The sequence below is a fragment of the Perca fluviatilis genome, chromosome 21, assembly GCF_010015445.1.
Source record: "Perca fluviatilis chromosome 21, GENO_Pfluv_1.0, whole genome shotgun sequence".
NCBI classification, from domain to species: Eukaryota; Metazoa; Chordata; class Actinopteri; order Perciformes; family Percidae; genus Perca; species Perca fluviatilis.
In genome coordinates, this window is record NC_053132.1 from 16,543,294 (window position 1) to 16,565,891 (window position 22,598).

Sequence of the window (22,598 nt, forward strand, 5' to 3'; positions counted from 1 at the left end):
ACTCTGATATAACTGTTAAATAATAGTTATGTTCGCTCATGGAGGATTGATCTAAAATCTAGTGGTTTAGCAGATTTCTGTGAAACCACAAACATTTATTTAAAACCAAACTGTGTCCTCTCAGCAGGGACAAAGCCATGGCATTACTGCTGATTAAGAAAACACGTAATGGATAATGATGAGAGCTACGAGTAGCACATTACGTCACAGAATTGTGTATTTTAGCACCAAACATCTGGCTGTCTGATGCTCTGAAATGGTTTACCAAACAATCACATTATTCTTTGGTTTGTGAGGGGGGAAAAAAGATTTATTTAGAATTATTTCAGCCCATGTTATTGAGTAACTCGAACTGGCAGCATAATAAATAAGTCAGTGTAAAAAAAAGACTGCTGCTGAAGATAAAAGCTAAAGAGAGGAATGAAAAGAAACTAAGAGCCTTGATAGAAGTATTATAGTGATATTTCACCAGAGCTCTGAATCCACTCTGTGATGATAAGTGGGTTTCATTTAAGAGACAATAATGAGCACATTGCCACCATTTAGCCAGGATTGTAATGAAAAGTTAGCGGTTGAAGCTGGCAGAGATATTGTGGCAGTAGAGCTGTACAGTAATAATGGGCCAAATATGCGACTCAAGCTCACATCACATTTCAATTAAGCTTCATGTAGATATCATACTTAATTATAACAGTTCACGAGTAGAATTGCATTCACCCCTTTGTCACAGGGTTAGTAGTGTGGAATTTGTGTCACAATTATCTCGTTCTGAAGGGACAATTACCTGTTCTGAAGTTGGAAAAACTGCATTTTTGTACTACACAACCTCAGCTTGAACCGATTTTATGACACAATCGTCATTTGGAAACACTGTCACTTTCAAACACCACATTCAAAACATGTTCTGTGACTAGAACTGGGCCATGTTAATTTGTTATTAATACCACCTGCTGTGATTTTCCTTCTGTGAAAAGTCAAAATGTCTGCCGTGGAAAAGACTTATCAACAGTTTAGTTCACAGTTGAACTTTAACTTGTCATAGCAGAAAAGGCACAGATGTCACAAATAATAATAATTATGGCTCCATTCCATTTCGTTTTATTAGTTTAGTAAGCCCTGCCAGTGAGCCAGCATTCATAATACCAGGGTCCTGCAACTAGAGCAGCTAAATGGAGTGTGGTTGTAATAAAGGTTATTAGTTACACCTGTGCTTTTCCTGCTTCTTTAAATGCATGTTCATTTATCAGTTAACAGTTTTGACAGTTATTAATAGTTATTGTGCCTGGAAGATTGTATAGAACCTGGAGTTGGTGTTTACCAGACAGCTGTTGTCGGATGAAGTAGAGTACAGTAGAGTGGTGTCAAAGTGAGCCTTTAATAATTAATACAGACTTATTCTTTCCAAATAGAAAATCTTCAACAATCCATTGAAGCATTCATTCACACTCATAATGATTTTTGTTCAGCTCCAGTGCTCTGCAAATTAAGCAGGCACTAATAGAACAACATCGCCACAGGTCAGTGTATCTCATTATTTTCAATGCTGACCGACAGGATGATCATGAGGCATCCAAACGCTGCCAAGTTGACTCACAGCCTCAGTGTTTATGTGACCCAGCTGGATAATCCCTGACCCACTTACTGCATCTGGATGTGAGTCTGTCTGGTATACTGATCCTCTTCCAAGCAGTACTGTGCTATATAAACTTACTGCTAAATTAGCTGAGTACAAAGGAAAATACCTTTTGCTGTCAAAATGTTGACATTGGCGAGGGGGAATTTGCTGTTGTCAGACTTTGCGTGACTGCTGTCATCTTTCTGCAAATATAGTTAATTTTTACCTCTGTGAGCAAATGGAGTTTTGGTTTAAGAAATCTGTGACAGGAATTAATTCATATACTGAATATAGTCGTGTTTATTTTGTATGTACAGTATTGTTTTGTATGTTCGTTATTACAACAGAGCACTCATTTCAATGGAAGATATGCATCTCTTTATCAATTTCATGACTTTTATTATCATTTCCATGTAACATAGTTAAATAAAGCTGCAGTTTGTGTCCCAATTTTCTCTCTCGATCGATTAATCATTTGATCTATAAAACATTAAAAGGTAAACAGTAAAAGGTGCTCATCACAATATCTTGTTTCGTCCAACTAACAGTATACAAAACAGAAAGGTATTCATATTAATAAAGATAATGTACTATAATGTAAAAGCTGCAAATTGTCACATTTGAGAACAAATTAAAATTTTTGTTTTAGACATGCTACTAACATGGCTCTTGTGATGGTGATGTCGGTTGGTCACGCCACCTCTTTAACTGAAATATTTCAACAACTGGACAAATGGATTGCCAAGATAATTTAATACAGACATTCATGGTTCCCAGAGGATGAACCCCACTGACTTTTTCCTGTAGCACCAATATTAACATTCACATTTCTGTTGGATAGATTGCCATGAACTTTGATACAGACATGCACATCCCCATCAGGATGAATTGTGTTAACTAATGACTGACCTTTATATGCGGTGCCTTCATCAGATTAAAATGTATCCAAATTGTTTATGAGCAAATACCCGACATTCCTGTCATCCCCAGGTGTACCTTGTGAATAGCTGAACTGAGGATGGGGAAAACATGGTTAACATCACACCTGGAATGCTATTTATTTTATTGTCCTTTTTTATTTTTATTCCCTGCTTTTTTTTGTCCATTTCTTTTATCTCTTTTTGTTAGATTATATTGTCATGTCATCATATTGCCGTGTGTTATGTGAATTATTTGCCTGCATTAAATGTAAAAAACCCACAATATATCTGCTAAACAGCATTTTAACATTGTCATTGTGAGCATTTTTTGCATTTAGCTCACAGCACTGCTGTGTCTGAGTACAGCCCCACTGAGCATTTAGTCTTGTTTCTTTAAAGATGGCTTAAACGACTAATCAACTATTAATATAGTTGCAGATATATTTTGTTGATTTGTCATTGCAAAGCTAGTTTAAATAAATGGTGATATTGTTAATGTATCATTTGGCCATTGTGGTGCAAAACATACTACACTGTTAAATGTTGATAACTGTTAGTTTGGGTGAAAAATCTATTACCAACTATAACAACAGTATGTTTTCTTTATATTAGAAAACAAATTTGACTATTCACTGTTCTTGTTATGAAATAGGTCAGCGTAAGCGGCAGATAGTAATAGCTCCTTTAAGGGTTTTAAAAAAAAAACAAAGAACATAATGAGGGAAATTTTGCATTGATTTTGTTGAAGTTATCTGTGAGAGGGGGGGTGTGTGGCCTTGACCAACTGCCACTTTGCTCGTTTGAAAGCCATGACGTCTCTCTAATGGGCGGGCCAAATTCTCTGGGTGGGCAAAGCAGAGAAAGGGGAGGTAATCTTGCTCCTTATGACCTCATAAGGAGCAAGATTCCAGATCGGCTCATCTGAGCTTTCATTTTCTCAAAGGCAGAGCAGGATACCCAGGGCTCAGTTTACACCTATCGCCATTTCTAGCCACTGGGGGACCATAGGCAGGCTGGGGGAACTCATATTAATGTTAAAAAACCTCATAAAGTGACATTTTCATGCCATAGGACCTTTAATACTTTGTTTGCTGCAAAACCCAATCTCAACTCAGAAGCTAAGCTCTCTGGATATCGCTCACTTTTGACACTCATTCTCTCCCATAAAAAACTAAATCTCTCTAATCTCCACTACTGCTCTTTATCTCTGCAAAACAACGGAAACACGTTACATGCATTGTGTCTTTATTACGAATGTGCTGCAGAAGTATAATATTAAAAGTCAGCTTATCGTTGTAATTTTCAACTTTTATCATTGTACATTAATAATGGTCCACAACATGCCAATAACCACAAAGATTATAGAACCCTTTTAGTAACACAATGACTGTCAGTTAGTGTGCCTATACTTTAGATCCTAACTACCTAATGCTAACTCATATCAATTAGAGAATTGTCACAATATGAGTTATATCTGCAGAAAACATCAACTGTTGATTACAATTTAATTTACGTATTAAGTGCTAACAAAGGGGGGAAAAAAACTCTTATTTAATCATTACAGAAAATTGTCTGCAGCAGGTGTAAACTCATGATGAGAAGTTGTGACGTTTATCTACACAATTCAAAATCCAGGATATAGTAAATAAGGAGTTGTATCCATTCTTGATGAAAACCAGTTGCTTCAGATCACAGTGAGAATCACAGGTAGATTAGTTAAGAATACACAGGAGATATAATAATATTAATAAATCAGACTCAAAAAGCTTTCCACAGAACTGCTATTCAAATCACACATCCACAAAACCATGTTCAAACCAGTGTTTTACAAATTCAAAAGACCTACTGTGTGTGACAACATAATTAAGGTGTTCATCACTGATTTAGGGGACAACAGAAGCCACACTCTGTCTGCTTTCAAAGTACAGGCTACCTGTGGATGCAGACGGAGGCTACAGCCACCAACTTTGACTGCAATCACAAGCCATTTCATTTGTTAACCAAATAGTGATGCCAAAATGCATTAACAATGCTACCACCATCTGTCAACTGCAGCATAGCACTTCAAGAGCTTTACATTATGAAATTCTGTTTTCAAAATGATCTTTTACAAACATTATCAAAAGATTAGGTTATAGATGATGTAGCATGATTAGCGTCACTGTAAAATTAATGTGTCTTGCTACGGTGTTTTTTTGACTCACAGTGGTCAGTGGTCAGTGGTGTCGAGGGGATATACAGTAAAGTTGCAGCAGAGTAAACAAAAACAAAAAACCTTTTCCTCGATACAACAATTCTGTGGTTAGAGTTAGGTCTTTACAAAGCAAGAAACTTTCCCTCTCAATTTGTTTGGCACACATTTTCCCTTGCAGTGATGACTGTGCCTTCTGTGTGAGACTTTCCATAATCCCTGCCAGTTTAGCACCCACAGCTAGTCCTTGGTAAGCCTCTTTTTCATCCTCTTTTTGCCACCCATAAGCTCACTCTCAAACACAAGATGTAAGGGCGGGAGTCATGAGAACCACAGAGAAGAGTCAGAAACAAGAGGAGATACTGTGAACCAAAGTGTTTCTTCTCTGTGAGGTGAATTACTGCTCTGTGATTCCAATGCAACCACAAATCCCAGAGCCTCTCTTCACGGATTCGAGGGGATTTAAAGGCAAGCTGAAACTCTGATGAGTCCCGTCTTTGGGTGCAGTGAAGGATGGACTTGGGCGGACATTTTGTTGCATGTGGTGCTGAAGCCTGGGAGGCGGTTCTTCCTGTTTCATGTAATAACCACTTCCACTGATCCCCCTTTTTCTAGTCCATCTTTCAGAGTCAGTTCTGCGAGTGGTGATGGTATTCTCGAAGAGTTTATCAAGAATCGGTCAGACCAGAATACGAAGAGGCTGTTTAGATAGTCTACTCTCTTCTCCATCTAACAGACAACCCCCCCTCTCAGAGCAGCAGCATTTGCATATTTTATTTTCTTCCATTAGCAAAAAGGGATTTATATAGATTACAGAAATACAAGTAAGCACTGTATATCGGGTGCATATTTGTCACACATCCAGGTAATGACTAGGTGGTAAAGACGGTGGTGCAGGTTCGGGCCGTACGGTCAGTTGCCTTATCCAGTTTCATCCTGGGATGAAACTCAGGTTTTCACATTTACTAAGAAAAAGAAAAGGAAGCATATTAGTGAAGGAGATATAGTTTCTGCAACTTAATATGGATGTATAAACTTTCATAGACCACAGAGGACATGTTATATAATGAGAGGGTTGTTGTTGTTGGGAACCCTTCAACTCAACTTGTGTGTTAAACTGCTCTTCCAGTCATCTCTTGGCTTAATGAGACCCAACAGGCTGCGTTCACAAACAAAGATAAATCTATGCTTCAAGTCAAGAGGCAAAGCATCATTTAACCGACTGACCCTTCAGGTATATATTTAAACATGATAACAATAATAATACTACGGCAAATGTAGTTAAATCAAAACAAACACATTTAAAAGATTGATAGAAAATGAAAAGAAAGCAATCTTTCCATGATTTTGATGGAGTGGAGTCATGTGTACATACAGTACTGCAAAAGACAAATACTACTCTCTTTCTATACAAGTCTAATAAGAAACACTGATCTGTTATCAGAATCCCTTTATTTGGTAGAATGTAAACAACTCACACGCTGACATACATTATATGTAATTTTACATGTGATACAGGGACAGCAACACTTAACATTTTGCACATGCAAACAGGGCAACGAGGCGTACAACAGACAGCGGACTTAACATGTCACTCTACTGATAACACACACAGCAATCTGAGGCATGCAGCCAGTTACAGCTGGAGGCTGGAGGTCACCCGTGCAAATAAACAAACATGTCAGACAGTGTAGATTTAAGTCTGATGTGATTAATATGCTCTGATCTTTGTGTGGTGTTGACATAATTCCTAAAGTGCCGCAGTCTAGAAAGACTTGTGCAGGCATTGTTCCTAGTGGAATATTGTGCAAACATGGGTAATAACATCAGTGATTAGTCAGTTTGGGCTAACAAAGCTAAATATTATATTGTGATGGGATAAACAGTGACAGTAGCAGGTGTTTGGGCCAGGAGGATCAGTGGTAGCGGGGCTATTGCTACATATTCAAGGGGACGAATCACTGCACACAGTGGAGTAAAAAGGTGAGGTTAAGGTTTAAAGATCAGATTTGGGACACTCACTGGCCAGGTTGACAATGCAGGCGATGATAATGACCGTCCCTCCTACTAGTGACACCAGAGAGAGCATCTTGGCCACACGTCCCAGACGCACAGCGCCGTCCAGGTTTCCCTGCTCGAGACTGTTCTTGGACTGAAGGACAAAGTTGAACTATCTGTTAGCTTGGGTTTGATACAGATGCATATTTGTAAAAAAGAAAGAAAAAAAAAAAGAAAGAAAAAAAACGTTAAAAAAACAGACAAAAGATCCTGTTCTCACCATGATGGAGTAGACAAATCCCACAATGTTGATGGGCCAGACAGGGCAGAAGCAGGCCAGCACAGACAGGAGGAGGTAGTCTTTGACTTTGGACCGGTCCAAGGGCGGGTTGGTGGCGATGCTGGAGTGGCGAGAAATTGACGGCCTTGGCGAAAAGGCGGTGTAGCCGATAGAGCTCGCCCTGCTCCCCTTCCTGCTCTTGCTGTGATGGGGGTAAGAGATGGAGTGTTGTCTTCTGGGAGGAGAGCAGATGACTGGAGAAGTGCTCTCTGTGGACGTTGGGTGGATCCCATTGCCTACACATGAGGGACAGAAAGGATGGGCAAATGTTCAAACACACGAGGAGGTCAATGTGTGTGCGCTCTGCCAGGAGCTCTCACGTGCATTGGAACTTGACATTCCCTATAGAGCTGACTAAGCAGCTGTATTTTTCCCTCCCCCTCCTCCTCCTCCAACCACCCGCTGCCCTAATATGAGGTCAAACTCAGTCACTTACTGTTCTTCAGCTTCTCGTTGATGACTATGACTAGCTCGCCTTTGGATTTGCTGCGGGGAGGCTGCGTGCTGACCGGGCTGCTGCTGCTGCTGCTGCTGTGGATGAGTGGTTCATCTCCGACTGGTGGGCATGGCACAGAGATGGGGGCTTGGTTCGACAGAGAGTCCTCCTGGTCCAGCAGCGATGGTTGTTCCTTCCCTAGCCGAATGGCAGGAGCTGGCATGATGTTCACAGCCATGCTGGCAGCAGAAATGGAAGCCTCTAGTTGTAGTACAGTCCTGTGTGCGCTGCCTGCCTGTAGTTCACGTGGGAGCCAGAAAATGGTTTTAAGCATCTTTGTAAACAGAAGCTGCCCCCTCCCATCTGCTTAGGGAATGTACAAAAATTGTGGTGGGAAAGAGGGTTTGAAAAGGGAGTTTGTTAAACCTATTTTACTGCGAAAAGAAAAAAAGAATGCTCTGAAATGTTTGGGATTGCAGTGTTTTCTCACCACAGTTAGATTTGATTTTATTCTAAACAAATACAATTTATAAAGATCAAATATTTATATTGGTAAGTGAATTTTGTATGCAACACAGGGTGAAAGGTTAAAATGTGCATTTAGCCATATCAGGGATTTATTTTCCTCATCAAAATCAACTAGGAACATTAGTGATTTAACTTCCTATTTCTACAGAGCACTATTTATACATAGCCTACAGTAGCTCCTACCTTCACTATATTCTGCTTAACAGAAAACAGCTCTACAGTTAAGTTAAATAGGTCTGAAAAAATGGTTTGACAGCTCTTGGTTCACAAATAAAGAATGGCTTAAATGTTCGGTAAACGGGACACATTTGGTTAGGTTTTCCATAAGTATGGCAATATGAAAATTACTTCTCACTTTAATAACTTCCATACAGTCCCTTAATAGCCTACATTCTGCTGTAGCAGATTTAGATTTTTGATCGAGGCTCAACATCACAAGCTTCTTTCTGCTGTAACGTTTATATTTTTGATCACTTCTGCCGTGCTGAATTGTAAATAAATAGACTCGTGTAAACCGATACAACACACGCATGTTCCACGGTAAATCACGCCTTATATTAAAATAGATCAGCTCTATCAGGTCACAATGACAAGGCGAGTACAAAGGCACGGCATGGCGGCAGGTTCCTTAGAAACGATAGTATCAGCGATGGTCTCTGTGCAGGTGTATACATATCATTTCATCATGTGTACACAAGCGCTAACGGTCATATGGTAAGCGGTTGCTGGGCATAGAACACAAGGTGAAAAGGACAGAGCAGAAAAGGATGAGGACAAAGGGGAAATACTCGAATGGACGAGTGGAGGAGGAGGGGCATTAATTAGCCTGCTGCTGCTAAATTGCAATGATAAGCAGAAAATAACGTGCACTTGCATGAGATTCTTGCTTTGCCATTTATTTTGAATTTATATTTCACAGGAGGAATATTTAAAAAAAAAGGGTATGTAGATAAATCAAACTGACCTTTTTAATCCAGCGATTGTCTCAATACAGCCGGAGCGTGCCTGGCTTTGGCATAGTTATTTTCAGGTGCAGAAAAAAATAAAATAAACAAAAAAGAAAATTCAGACGTGACCGAACATCTCTACAGCCACGATGTACGTGCAAACGAGCAATATTTGTGGATAATCCGACAGTGTCCTTTATTTTATGTCAAAGCTGGAGAAGCGGCGGTGTTCCAGCATCGCAGTGTGCAATGGGGAGTCTCCTGGCAGGCTGGGTGGATCACAGAGGAGGTGTGTGTGAAATGAAAAGTGAAATCAAGCAGACTACGTGCTGTGGGAGAAAGGGGGGATTATAGCACCCTTCTCTAACCCAAAAAAAAACAAACAAAAAAAACGGCTTCACACTGAATGATGCTGCATCTTATCAGTCGGTGATGAAAAAAAAAAAAAAAAAAAGTGTCCTCGTGTCACCGCCTCGCAGAGGACAAGCATTCGCATTCAAATAATTAGCCCAATTAGGTTTGAAAACGAGAGATCGGCGATAACTCCCACCCAGAGATGGTGATTGATCTGCGAGGCGAAACCGGGTGCATTGGGTCATATGTGAAAGAGACCATCAGATTTATTTATGATCATGAAAATAAACAAACATTCAATGACACATTTATTTAAAAGCAAGGGTGCGCCATCAGCTGGTACACAGTAGTAACTACAAAAACATCATAAAACAAAGCATAAATGACAAAAAGCTTCTGAAATAGAAATACATTAGACGTGGTAGATTTAAAAAAAAAAAATTTAAAAGACAAAAAATAGAAACAAATTCACTTTCCCATGGCACTCAGGATGTTTGCCTGTGAAGAAAAAAAAAAAAGAAGTATTAGCACTTAGAAAAAAACAAAAAAAAACAAAAACAAGACCATCCTTAAAAGCCACATAATGTACAAATACTGGCATGATAGCCAGTATTTGTACATTATGTGTTAGAGTAGAGCCAACCTAGCAGCTCTGGAGCTTTAAGGTCAATGCTAACATACTCACAATGCAGTGGCGGCTCTAGAACATTTGACATGGGGTGGCAAGGGGTAGCAAGAGATCTTGGCAGGGGAAGACTGTACATGGGAACCCCATATGTAAACACACTGCTATGGCCTACTACACCCCGCAACACCCTGAACTGCTACAACTATTATTTCTAGTCATAGTTCCATTATCTTCATGGTTACTATAATTGCAACTGTCCAAACCAAACTGCTATAATTATTATGAATCATAATTCTCTAGGTCTGTATATGTCTCTGCGTCCCAACCGGCAGAGGCAAATGGCCGCCCACCAAGAGCCTGGGTCTGTCATAGGTTTCTGCCCAAAAGGAAGTTTTTCCTCACCACTGTTGCACCAAATGCTTGCTCTTGGGGAAAATTGAGTCTCTGTAAATTAGTGTGGTCTAGACCTACTCTCTGTAAAGGGTCTTAAGAGTGAACTCCTGTTATGATTTGATACTATAAATAAAAATTGACTTTAGCTGAAATTGAATTAAATGGCTTGATCATATTTACTGATAGACAAAGAACAGAATGGGTCTTATTTTATCAGTAATTATGATCAAACAAATGATAAACTGTAAAACATTAGATAATCTATGTATATATGTAAATCTTTACATATCTAACCCTATAATATATACAACAGAATAGAAATAGCCAAAACCTGAAACATGTCATGTTGTTATGCTACTGTACTGCAATTTATATGCATACCTGCAAACTCAGAAGGGCTGAAAAAGGTGACACCCCCTGCCGAAAAGCGACTAGTTTGCAGGTATGCTAAATGGAAGGAGAATATAAACAAACCATATGGTCCAGGGGTAATTGCAGGCCTCTTCCTCTGTCATCTGCCTCCTCCTGATCACTCTCTGCCTCTGTCCCTCTCTGAATATGCAGCCTCCTCTTCATCCCTTAGTCAATTCTTCCTTTCCCTTTTCTCTCACTAAACTCTGCATCTCCTTCCTTCTGTAGTCTCCTCCTGCTCTTACCCACCTGGTCTCTCCAGTTTACTGCCTTCTTCATTTCCCTCCTCTCCCTCCTGTGTGCTACTCAGAATTGTCTTTACTGACAATATCCCCACTTTTACACTTCAGCTAATATCTCCAGCTACTCTGGCCTGCAAAAGTCAAGATGTGAAAAGCTCTGGTTATCCTTGTATTACATTACACTCTAGGGCCATGTCGCTAATAAGTAGCCTAACAAACATAACCTCAGAGATTTATTACATGCACAAAGTTATGTTTAGACTAGCCTTCTAAATCCTATTCTATGTGGAGTTTTCCCAGTTTGACAGTAAAGGATGTCACCTGGTTCAATTTGTGCAGCCATATTGCCGTGATATGTGAGAGGAAGTGGATTTTATAGTACTCCTTAACTAATCGCATACAAATGATCGCTCTCAGCAAGCACTGTGTAGTGTGTTGTAACGTAGTGCCATCGAAATGGCGACCCTCTGTAAACGTTAGAAATTCAAACATGCCAGTTTGTAATATTTTGTATTACGCTGTTCTTGTCTTTACTAAAATCAAAACTAATCGAAGGGCAGAACGCTCTTACAAATCACAAGGGAGCAATTTGACTTTAGGCTAACGTAACAGACGCGCTGTTGTTGATGCTGACTCTCCTTTAGCATACATTACATTTATTACAAATTTAACTTTAAATTAAACGTGCGTTTAAACTTCACCTGGGGTTTTTGAGCATTAATATGCATTCCCCCAGCCTGCCTATGGTCCCCCAGTGTCTAGAAATGGTAATAGGTGTAAACCAAGCCTTGGGTATCCTGCTCTGCCTTGGAGAAAATGAAAGCCCCGATGGGCTGGTCTGAATCTTCTCCTTATGAGGTCATAAGGAGCAAGGTTACCTCCCCTTTCTCTGCTTTGCCCACCCAGAGAATTTGGCAGGCGGGCGAGAGAGAGCGAGAGCTCATGGCTTTCAAATGAGCAAAGTGGCACTTGGTCAAGGCTACACCCCCACCCTCCGACTTGCCCCCCCCCCTCTCCTCCTCAATAGCTACAGACAGAAATGGCACATACTAAGGAAAGCTCATTGTGGGACTGGCTCTAGTGGCTGTAATTCTGCACCAAGGCTGAATTTCAGGAAAGAATTCAGATACAGTATTAGGGGACCACTAAGGTCTATATAAAAGCATCCAAAGAGCACCATGTCATGGGACCTTTAATATAAATTAATTGTTTCAATGTTTTAAGAAGCTTGTGGACATTGTGTAAAAACAAAGTGCCACTGTTTTTTTTAAAACACCAAAGTTAGGGGCATCTGGGTGGGGCAAGGCCCTACAGTGGGGGTTCAGCTCCCCTCCCCCTTGCCCCCCTGTAGCACCACCCCTGTCACAATGACAGTGCTAACATGCTGGTGTTTAGCAGTTTAGTATGCTAACATATGCTACTTACATAAAACATGAAGTAGCCTACAGCTGAGGCTGATGGACTGCCATCACATTTGCAGTATTTAGTCCTACACCAAATCATTTTTGACCTGATAGATGAAAGCTCAACCAATGTTCATGACAAACTATTCAATAGGATTTTTTTTTTTTTTTTTTTACATTTCACTTAAAACCAAATGTCAGCCTTGTGGAGTCCCTTGTGAAAAAGTCACGATCACCAAAATTAGTATAATTCATCCACATTTTCATTGAAATCCATCTAATAGTTTTACATATTTCAGTCTGGGTCAGTGGTGGAACAACTGACTGTGGCAAAAACAAAAAACACATTTTACTTAAGACTTGGCTTACCTTCATGAATGAGGAAAATCTCTTTCCTGTCATACCCTCAACTTTAACCACATCTTCCAACTGCAAAATACAAACCATACATAAAGTCAACACAAGTAAATGAAGTCAGAAAAACACTAAAGATGAGGTATTGTTGTAGAGAGTTGTGTGATAAAACAAGATCTGAGCTCGACATTTTCTCCACTAACATTTATGAAGTGACCATGGATCTCCCTCCAGCCCAGGATGAGTTTTGCCTTCTTGTCGCCAATCTGCTGCAGACCCTTCAGCTCTTTGAGTGAGCCAGTATTCAGAACATGCAGGATTTTCTGTCTGGAGTGCTCCAGCACAGATGTGTCGAGTTGGGACTCCCAGCTGTTCTCTTTACCATCTGGAGGCTGAAAAAATAAAAGCTGTATTAAGTTATAAAAAAAAAAAAAATAAAAAATAAAAACTATTTTTACACAATTATAGAAAATGCATGATTTTTTTCTTAAGTGTCATTGGTCTGAAAAGGAGGTTCATTTTGACCCAATAAATCTAAGATTGTGCAGTGCCTGTCAAGACAAAAACAACTTGAACCTAATGCACTACGTCTGCTTGTATTGGGTGCTTGCAATTCTGCAGATGTGTCAAGCTAAGATCAGCACAGTCAAAGCTGGGATGCTGACCTCAACCTGGTCTGAAATCTTCTTCTCCTTCTTAATGCAGACGGACTGTTTTTTGATGACAGCAAGCTGCTGAAGAGGCTGGAACACTGATAGGGAGGAAACCACATATACAGTAATGCTTAATTCATTTAATGGTACACATCTGTTAAAGGAAAATACTCACTTGAGGGGGAAAAACTCCACAATTTTAACAAATTATGCATTAAAACCATTCACATTTTGTTTGGGGTTTATGTTAAAATTTTAAAAGCTAAATGTGTGAGATCGATACCAAGGTATCCGCCTCACTCCCCAAGCTGCTGAGGGGTGTAAAAATTATTCCTCCTCATCGTCATTTGATACATTTGGCTCCTATATTGTAGACTGAGCTCTTGTATCGAATTGCAGCTCATCAATAACTCCAGTGATTCAACATGATAGAATTAGTGAGTGACTACTCTTTAGGGAAACATGAACAGCAGAAGATTACACGATAGGAAACCTGTCCAAGGTCATTTTCTCCTTTAGCACTTTCTTATTCAAGGACAATTTAAAAGACAGTTCCCATGAGATAACACTCATTTCAGCAAAATTCATACAACTTGAATTTAAATGTGAATAGATAAGTTACATCTATGAACTCATCTGTCATTTCTAACAGACCTTGTAGTGGCTGGACCACAGCCTGCTGCTTTTTGGCATTTGTAGCAGTTGACGGTTTTCTTTGCAGAGGAGCACTGTTGTTCGTGAAGGCGGGCTCCTGTTTGGCACTGGACTTTTCTCCAGCCAACCGACTGAACTGCATGGCCTTGCTCTCAAACTCCCTCTGCTTCTCCTTGAGCTCCTGTGAAAATAAAGAGTGGCAAGGTTGGCCATCAAATATCCATTAAGAAGAGTTGATCGATCAGTTTAAAGATCTGACAGCTGTCAGCATCTGGCATATCACAGACAGAAGAGACAAAAGTTGGTCCAAGTGCATATATAAATTACTAAAAAGCTAATATGCAGGGTTGCATGACACCCAGGTGGATGAGCTCAAGTTTTGATGTACCGTATTTTCCTCACTATAAAAGGCACGCCGGATTATAAGGCACACCTTCAATGAATGGCCTATTTTAGAACCGTTTTCATATATAGGGCGCACCGGATTATAAAGCGCATAGACTGGGGTTGTGTTATGCATCCACTAGATGGAGCTGTGCTAAAGGGACTGTCAACAAAACAGATAAAGTTATACTTTATTAAGCGTTCTGACAACCCCGTTCACTCCCTCCTTATAGCATTTAAATCCAAGTGGTCCGAGAAAATGGTGATCGTCTCAACGTGGTCCCTGACATGTTGTCATCGGCTTGTCCGCTTCCATTGGCCATATCAGAGGCAAACCTGAACGGATTGGCTAATATGAGCTACCAATCGAAAGCTTAGAAGCTAGGGAATACGATGACGCCCACATCGACCATGTAGCAAGCTGGGCAGAGAAGCTAGCGGCGATGACAAGTGCGGAAATGGAAAACTGTTTCGCGTTTTTCTGTTGTGATTCGGCCAGAAACTTAAACATTGTGAGGCGAACAGATCGTTTTGGAATATAAAGCTTGGATATTACATTTCCTTGGACTCTTGTGGATTTATGAAAATCAAGTTTTGGGCAAAATACCACTTTGTTGCTGAAAGGACAACGAAAACAGGTATAGATGCACTCTCGACACCTGCGCAGATTACGGCTGTATCGTTTTATTTTCTGTTACTTTGTAACAGTTGTGTAACTGCTATAAATCATCTTATGCTTTGTATGTGGGCTTAAATTAATCATTAGAGGCTAAGCTTTCAATTGGTGTGTCGCATGGCTGTATATTTTGAAGATTTAATGCTTTAAAGTTATAAAAAACGCAAATGAATGGAAGTTTTAGTAAGGTTACAGCAACGCAGTGTCCCGTCAACGGGGCAGTGATCCTTGAGAGGCTGATCCATATATAAGGCGCTCCGGATTATAAGGCGCACTGTCGTTTTTTGAGAAAATTAAAGGCTTTTAATTCTTATAGTGCAGAAAATACGGTAGGTGTGAGTTTTCACCTGGATCTCCTTGCGAGACTGGGCCACACTCAGCATGCTGAGCTTATCCTTGTCCTGGCAGTTCATCATCAGCTTCTCCAGGGCTACTAGTCTATCCATCACTGACGGTTCTGATGGACTGAAAGAGACACAAACAAATTAAGAAAGAGGAAAAGTAGGTTAGACAACGAAGGGGGCAGTATGGTTGGGGGCTTTGAAATGCACTGACAAATACACAGCGCAGAGATTCATATAGCACAGACTGATTCATACACCTGATAACAGATGGCAACAAAGCAGTGCATCTTTCCTAAAGAGATCCCAGTAGACACAGCAGCTGTAGCCAATGGGAGCACTGCAGGGAGAGTTGCTTTCAGCACAAGCTATAAAATCATGGCCCACTGATTTGAGGCTATGGCTTGTTTAAAGTGCAGTTGTGTGGACTGGATTTGATGTAGCTTTCAGCAGACACATTTTCTTCACAGTCAAACACAATTCCTAAGTCTGATTAGCCAAACAAATAACATTTCTGTGTGTGTGATCTTTAACCTGTGAAAATGTGCAGAAGGTGAGGAACTATCCTGTTCAGTTTTCCTGTCGTCTTTATGTCTCTTCTTTGGTGGCTCAGTGCCAGACCCCCCTGCCTTGTGGTCTTCTTTGGCCCGCTTCACTGGAGATGAAGGCAGAAGGGAAATTAACAGTTTAGTATTCAGTGCACTTGAGCAGCAATGTTTGTGTGGTTCTCTAAAGCAATTCAGATGAAGGGTGCACAGCATCAGTCAAGGTTGCATTGCAGTGAAGAACAGCATCAGGAATGTATTTAAGACAATTCTATAGGAAAGAAAATTCATAAAAACAGCACACTGAAGAGGGGTTTGAAACAAAAATTCAGACATCCATCACACCCTGGCTGTTTCCTTTGGGATGTGATGTAGGTGCCCCCCATTGGCCTTGGATTACACTCCCTTCCTTTTCTTGGCCTGTTACATTTCTTTCTATACTTGGATGAAAGAGTGAGTGAAATTCTCTCAATTTTACTCACCTGGCAGCACAGCCACAGTTTCACAGGTGAAGGGCTTGTTCACAACGAGTTTGGATTTGGAGGCAAAGTTGAGTGCATTAAACGTATCAAAATAGTATTTGTACTCTGGTGCAATATTGGTGATCATGACGGAGTGCGCCGAGCCACCCAGAGAGTCCTGGAGCAGCCGTGTCAGTTTACTGTCTCTGTACGGCACACGGACGGCAGTGCCAGAGTTAAGAGAGTCCACGACCTTGCTGAGAGTGAAGAGAGACAGGTTGATGGCGCCGCTCTCCTTCAGGCGGATGCCCTGGTTGCCGGTGCGACGGTTGTCCTCAGACCCAGCCAGGTCGATCAAGTACAGCTTTCCTGTCTGTTGTCTGTGGGGCAGGGCGCGCTGAGTCCGTACAACCTAGAGTATTGAAAAGATTAAGATTTGATATGGGGCCAAGACACAGATGTCAGACATGGTAGAAACACAGGGGAGAAGAGGGAGGACAAGAGAGAAATGCAAGGTTAAATGAGGTAAAGTTAGGCAGCAAAAGAGGCTTTTGATAAATGTGACACATTATGTATTCAGCAATACAACATAGGAAGTAAGAATGCAGAAAAAGGGCATAGTTAGTTAAAGGAAATCAGGTTGTTTCTTTCCCAGAATAGTCCCAAAAGGCCCAGAGGTTGCTAGTGGGAGTGTTGCAGGAGAGAATTGATTTCAGCACCAGCTACCAAATCCTGACCTACTGCTCCGAGGCCACGACCTGTTTAAGATGCTTTTTGACCAACTACTAGATAACCATGCAGATCAGTCCAAAGACAAAAACAAAAAGGGACTCAAAGATAATTATAAATTAACAAAGTCTATCGATAGATAGATATTTATCTATGTCTATCTATATCTCAAACCTTGATGAGGAGGACAGCATGGCTGCGGCTGGAGCGCTGGTTTAGTTTGGTAGAAGCTGTAGTACGATTAAGGCTGGCAGGGACAAAGTGTTTGTCAAAATCTGAGAAGGAGGAGATGGTTGTGAGAGTGAGGCCAGGGATCAAGATGTTCTTGTCTTTGTCCTCTCTGATTGGCAAATCCTGGGAGCTTGGTGATAGAAGATCTAGCACCTGAAAAAGATATTGTACATTGTCAAACAAAAAAAATAAAAAAAAATATAGCACAGGACTAAATAACCACAGATGATTTAAAAGCAGAACAGAAACAGTTACAAGCAGACAATTAGACAAGCAACAAGGTGGATAGCAAAAAGGTATTAAAGTTTTTTGAAGGTGAAGTTTAGGGATATGGAAGGGGAGCACAGTTACGAGCGGTTCTAATTAAATTGAGTAATTGACGTTTCTTAAACTAGAGTGATATGGTTTAAGGCACGGGAGTGCATGAGGAGGGGGGTTACATTTACATGATCATGAGTTTGAGTTTGGTTCTCATTTATAAAAAACAAAACAAAAAAACAACAACTAATTATTCAATAGAGAAGTGTTGTAAATAGTAAGGTTTTAGCAAAAATGCATGTGTTCGGTAAGAACTGAGCACGAGACTGGAAAACAAAACTAAGATTATACCGCAAAATTGGGTGAGTTTGTAAACAGCTGTTTTTTAATATAGTTTTGCTGCTGTTAAACACGGCGCCCTATTACTTTAATGCATCCAGACTTCCATTTTTTGAGTCTCCATTCACCGTGCAGGCATGCATGATAAAGTTTCCTTAAGAAAAAAGGCAACACTTTGTGAGTAACTGATATATAAATTGTCATTTTGAGGGTGAAGTATTCCTTTAACAATGAACAGAGCATGAAACTACTGGGTCACACTATGCTGCCAACCATGTATACCTTCTCATTGTAAATTTCCAAATAAGACATGCCAATGCTGTAGTCCCATCCTTCATCCTCATCCTTAGCTTTGACCAACTTGAAGACCTCACTAACAGCTCGAGGGATCACCCCTGGCTGATCTGAACTGCCCATCATGGTGTGGGTCTTTCCTATGAAAGGATGTGGTGAGTTAGCACAAAAACAGAGCATCCATATACAAAAGGAGTTTAAGAACAAATTGTCTCAATATAATGCAACTCCGCAAAGTATTCTAACTGGTACATTATTATATTGCTATTAAATATAATATTACATATAATTAAAATTAGTGTGTAGATAGATACTGAATGTGCCTTGATTGCCATTTTTAATATGCAACCAAGTAAACAATGTACTAGTTAAAAAATGCAATATTGCTGTAACAAACCAGCTCCTGTCGGTCCATAGGCAAAGACGCTGGCATTTTGTCCATTCAGTATGTGCGGTAGAATGGGCTTCACTGATGAAACGAAAACTTCTTGCTGTGTCGTTTGCTCACCATGAAAAGCGTCGAAACTGTTGGACAATATAGATATAGATGTTAACAATAGAATAATTTTGAAATAACTGCTGAGTGCTAAGAGGCTGAGGACACTGACTGGTATTTGACTGTTTCTGTAGCATTTCTCCAGTTAATTATTTCCAGGTTCTGGGAATCCAGGCCTCTTACACACGGTCCCTCGTCTTTATCATCTGGATTGTCCATATAGGGTCGCAGACGAACCGCTACCCGAACCCTGGACGTCTTCTTGTTTGCTCCATCTGGTACTGCCACACGCTGAGCCATGTTGGAACTCCTCAAAACAAAAGGCCTAACGTTAGATAATAACATCATGTAAGCCAAATAATGTTCGAATTCACGCTGTGTTTAACGTTATCTGTTAAAAATGGCATCTTAATAAAAGCAGATTAACAATTGGGCTAACCGGTAGATTTCAATTAAATTGAGAGTCCCCTCAAACAAAGCATTGCAATAATAAGAGAAGTTTTACCTTATTTACGATAACGTTATCTCCATTCGGCTAATAACAAGCTAAGGTTAGCTACCGTTAGGCCACGTTAAAGGTAAGTTACTCGCCTAGCTACGGTTAGTTACTGCTTTACCGAGTGTATTACTGATGTTTCGTTAGTGCTTACCGATATTATTTGCTGACTCCTTGTTCAAAACTTTTGTTATTCTGCAAGTTTCACTTTTACAAACATTGCGGACGCTGTCTTTTAACAATGGCGATCGAGACCTCAAAGCATAACCGAACACTTTTCAAATGAGGAGCGCTGTAACCGGAAACGACCATTAACCAATCAGAACTTGCTCACAAATTGGCGCCTATTTGACGTCCAGCGTCCTTAAATAAGGTTAACTCGTGCATCGAATAATAGTACTCAGCATTATTGTATATAACCATATATGCATATTTTGAAATAAGGCATTAACGTGAATAGTGAAGCAAAATAAGTTTAATCAATTTCGGCCGACATGTATTCAGCCCTTTATGCGATTGCGCGCTGCGCAGGAAGTCGTTGTTAAAGTAGATCTCTATTACACTCTACTACGGTTGTTCGCTACGTCGATGCACTATCCATATGATGTTGAATCAGCGGGAATGCGCAGAATCAAGCAGATCGTCACACAGCTCTTCTAGTCCAAAATGGCGCTATGTTTACGTCTCTGTATAATCGTGTATTATCTCTAGCAAGTCTCATGGAGAGCTTTGGTGATTTAATATACTGGGAAAGATAATTGGACCTAACATTTAGCTACAGCGGTGATCTACGACAAACCGGACATTCGGTAATGACAATTTAAGGCACGTATCTTATCTAATTGTTATTTGCTGTCCAGAAATAGCTGACGGTTAGGCCTGAAGTTAACCAATAAAGACAAGATTACGTTTCATGTGTTGCTTTGTTGACTGCTTGTAATTCAGCAAAGTTAACAGCTATCGTTAGGCTACAAGTTAAAGGTTACAGGCATGATACTACTCTTGGTTAGTTCTCAAATAACTCTTACTTCACATACCTATAGTTACTTTCGGTTTTACTAAAATACTAATACTTTTTGATAATGCATGCTTCTGTTTAGCAGATCTGTGGCTATAAAGTTCACCAGCAGCAGCAGGAACTGGAAGGATGCAGGCTGAGGCCACAGACTCTTCACTGAGAGAGGGCATAGAGGCTCTGGGTGTGAAGGACACAGAGAGACCTGCAGCAGGCAAACAGGAACAGGGCAACACAGAGCAACAGGACACGGAGATGACCGCTGCCACAGATGAGGATACAACAACCAAGGATGTAAAGGGTAACTCTATTAAGAAACACAAATAACGAATAAAGAAAGAGGGGCCTTTTACTATCTGCAGCTAAACATCAAGTACACATAGGCAAGAGGTTTTACCACGGAGGAAAAAGTCTTTATTCAGAGTCTTAAAAGTGCTCAATCCAGATGGGCATAACAATTGTTGTGACCTTTGTTTTCCTGCTCAAATAGCTTTGAATTATTTTCCCAAGTTGTTTTGGAGTTTTACTCAGTGCTTATGTAATATATGTACAGTATCATAGTATAATTTATCTGCAGTAATCTACGTAAAATGTAATAATGAAGTTGTAATTCTGCTTTTGTTCTATGCATTTTTGCTGCCTTCTCAGATGGAGACACATATGCAGTGGAAGAAGAAGCCAACAAGGATGAACCTCAGGCTGACACAGGGGTGGATGGTGAAGAGGGAAAGCAGGCTGCAGGAGTGGACGGTGAATGGGAGCTTCCGTACAGTGACGAGGAAATGGAGGACCCCAAAAACTGGATGCCCCCTCCTGCTGAGATCAAAAGACTCTATGAGCTCCTCTCTAAAGGGGAGATGCTGGAATTGAACTTTGTGCCTCTTCCTAGGAGGCCCCCTACACCTGAACGCACCCCATCACCTGAAAGAGATGACGAGGACGAGGCAGCAAAGGAAAGGGAGAGGGACGAGAGAGAACGCAGGTCAGTATACCTATTTCTCATTGTTTCATTTCTACGGATTTTTGGTTGGTATACAGGTAATGTAAAGGCTAATTACTTTTTTTTTTAATCAGGCCTCCAACTCCAACTGAGTTTGACTTTGATGAAGAGCAAACACAAGCCACTCCGAAAAATGCCTTTGTGAACAGACGCAGAACACCAGGTAATGACAACTGAGATCTGATTTTTAAAACCTTGATCAGCATAAGCTACATTAATGAGCAGTGGTGGGTGAAGTATTCAGATCCTTTACTTAAGTAAAAGTACTAATACCACAATGTAAAAATACTCTGTTACAAGTAAAAGTCCTGCATTGAAAATGTTACTTGAGTAAAAGTATGTATCATCAGGAAAATGTACTTAAAGTATTAAAATTAAAAGGACATAATGCAGAAAAATCCTTACATTTTAGAAACTGGAAACGATCCAAACAGTTCTGTCAATCAACTAAGTGTTTAATTGGCTAATTTTTTCAGCTGTACTGTAGGCCTGCATATTGTTGGGTAGTTTAATTTATAATAAAACATTGTATTTTATACACGTTTTGTGTGCATGAAAAGAAGACTCAAGTAAAGTACAAGTACCTCAAATGTGTGCTTAGGTACAGTACTTGAGTAAATGTACTTAGTTACATTCCAACACTGTATTTTGTCTTCTCTTAGCTCTTCATTGTTGGGTTTCATTATATTCTGGGAGCTCAGGAGAAGTGGTGGTTTCAGGGAAATCCGGTTGACGTTTTTTTTTCCTTCTCTCCCAGGATCTTCAGCCCGCTCTTCTGTGAAAAGGGAAGCTCGGCTGGACAAAGTACTGTCAGACATGAAGCGCCACCGCAAAATTGAGGAGCACATCATGCGCACGGGTCGAGATCTCTTCAAGAGCGAAAAGAAGCTGGAGGAGGCTCTGTCTCCAAACAGCCAAAAGGAGCGGGAGAAGGAGAGGGAACGAGACAGCAACCCCAACACCATCTTCTCCCCGAGACAGAGGAGATACTAAGTATTAAGAGATGAAGACTTGACCACAGGCAAATAAGGCCAAGAGCTTTCTGAGGATTTCTCAAAACTTGAATTTTTTAATGTTACCGAGTTTTGTATGTTTTCTATGTGTGTTTTGTATGTTGGCAATAAACATTTTAACCATGGGAAATGTTAACTGTTGTAGTCAGTGTGCAGTAAGGGTAGGGGATATGGACAAAAAATCCCTCTTAACAGCATATAATCACGATAGCAGCATATAGTTATATTACAGAAATGCATGGATTCTGGCACC

General features: G+C 40.3%; 3 protein-coding genes across 12 annotated transcripts; 1 reads left to right on the top strand and 2 right to left on the bottom strand.

The window, feature by feature from the left end:
• Positions 1-3,763: 3,763 nt before the first annotated feature.
• Positions 3,764-9,315, bottom strand: prrt2 (proline-rich transmembrane protein 2). Of its 2 annotated transcripts, none has more exons than XM_039788102.1 (5): positions 8,993-9,315; positions 7,501-7,795; positions 7,005-7,306; positions 6,749-6,878; positions 3,764-5,691 (listed from the first exon to the last, which is right to left on the bottom strand). In XM_039788102.1, the coding sequence occupies exons 2-5, from the start codon at positions 7,736-7,738 to the stop codon at positions 5,675-5,677; spliced, it is 687 nt and encodes a 228-aa protein (XP_039644036.1). In that variant the 5' UTR covers positions 7,739-7,795; positions 8,993-9,315; the 3' UTR covers positions 3,764-5,674. The 2 variants fall into 2 exon arrangements, with proteins under 2 accessions (XP_039644036.1, XP_039644037.1); XM_039788103.1 differs by having other exon boundaries at positions 7,005-7,300; positions 8,993-9,314.
• A 262-nt stretch (positions 9,316-9,577) lies between these two features.
• On the bottom strand, positions 9,578-19,617 carry kif22 (kinesin family member 22). 5 transcript variants are annotated; one of them, XM_039788069.1, is made up of 13 exons: positions 19,472-19,617; positions 18,934-19,146; positions 18,723-18,850; positions 18,314-18,465; positions 17,378-17,587; positions 16,496-16,886; positions 16,003-16,123; positions 15,475-15,592; positions 14,068-14,248; positions 13,426-13,511; positions 12,964-13,152; positions 12,776-12,835; positions 9,578-9,827 (listed from the first exon to the last, which is right to left on the bottom strand). In XM_039788069.1, exons 2-13 carry the CDS (start codon positions 19,119-19,121, stop codon positions 9,798-9,800), a joined length of 1,854 nt encoding a protein of 617 aa, XP_039644003.1. In that variant the 5' UTR covers positions 19,122-19,146; positions 19,472-19,617; the 3' UTR covers positions 9,578-9,797. The 5 variants fall into 5 exon arrangements, with proteins under 5 accessions (XP_039644003.1, XP_039644002.1, XP_039644001.1 ...); XM_039788068.1 differs by having other exon boundaries at positions 18,934-19,128; positions 19,472-19,616; XM_039788067.1 differs by having other exon boundaries at positions 18,934-19,131; positions 19,472-19,616.
• A 141-nt stretch (positions 19,618-19,758) lies between these two features.
• On the top strand, positions 19,759-22,481 carry pagr1 (PAXIP1 associated glutamate-rich protein 1). Of its 5 annotated transcripts, none has more exons than XM_039788099.1 (5): positions 19,759-20,142; positions 20,418-20,633; positions 20,981-21,314; positions 21,407-21,495; positions 22,090-22,481. In XM_039788099.1, exons 2-5 carry the CDS (start codon positions 20,465-20,467, stop codon positions 22,323-22,325), a joined length of 828 nt encoding a protein of 275 aa, XP_039644033.1. In that variant the 5' UTR covers positions 19,759-20,142; positions 20,418-20,464; the 3' UTR covers positions 22,326-22,481. The 5 variants fall into 5 exon arrangements, with proteins under 5 accessions (XP_039644033.1, XP_039644031.1, XP_039644030.1 ...); XM_039788097.1 differs by having other exon boundaries at positions 20,421-20,633; XM_039788096.1 differs by having other exon boundaries at positions 19,759-20,126.
• Positions 22,482-22,598: the final 117 nt, after the last annotated feature.

Bases quoted from the DNA above. Each gene is read 5' to 3' on its own strand.
- prrt2 (XM_039788102.1), bottom strand. From the start codon at position 7,738: ATGGCTGTGAACATCATGCCAGCTCCTGCCATTCGGCTAGGGAAGGAA. The intron at 7,307-7,500 runs GTAAGTGACTGA...TCTGTCCCTCAT, and splicing joins CAACGAGAAGCTGAAGAACA to GTGTAGGCAATGGGATCCAC. The intron at 6,879-7,004 runs GTGAGAACAGGA...TTTGTCCTTCAG, and splicing joins GATTTGTCTACTCCATCATG to TCCAAGAACAGTCTCGAGCA.
- kif22 (XM_039788069.1), bottom strand. From the start codon at position 19,121: ATGGCTCAGCGTGTGGCAGTACCAGATGGAGCAAACAAGAAGACGTCC. The intron at 16,124-16,495 runs GTGAGTAAAATT...CTTCATCTCCAG, and splicing joins AACTGTGGCTGTGCTGCCAG to TGAAGCGGGCCAAAGAAGAC. The intron at 15,593-16,002 runs GTTAAAGATCAC...TGTCTCTTTCAG, and splicing joins CCTTCTGCACATTTTCACAG to TCCATCAGAACCGTCAGTGA.
- pagr1 (XM_039788099.1), top strand. From the start codon at position 20,465: ATGCAGGCTGAGGCCACAGACTCTTCACTGAGAGAGGGCATAGAGGCT. The intron at 21,315-21,406 runs GTCAGTATACCT...TTTTTTAATCAG, and splicing joins AGGGACGAGAGAGAACGCAG to GCCTCCAACTCCAACTGAGT. The intron at 21,496-22,089 runs GTAATGACAACT...CTTCTCTCCCAG, and splicing joins GAACAGACGCAGAACACCAG to GATCTTCAGCCCGCTCTTCT.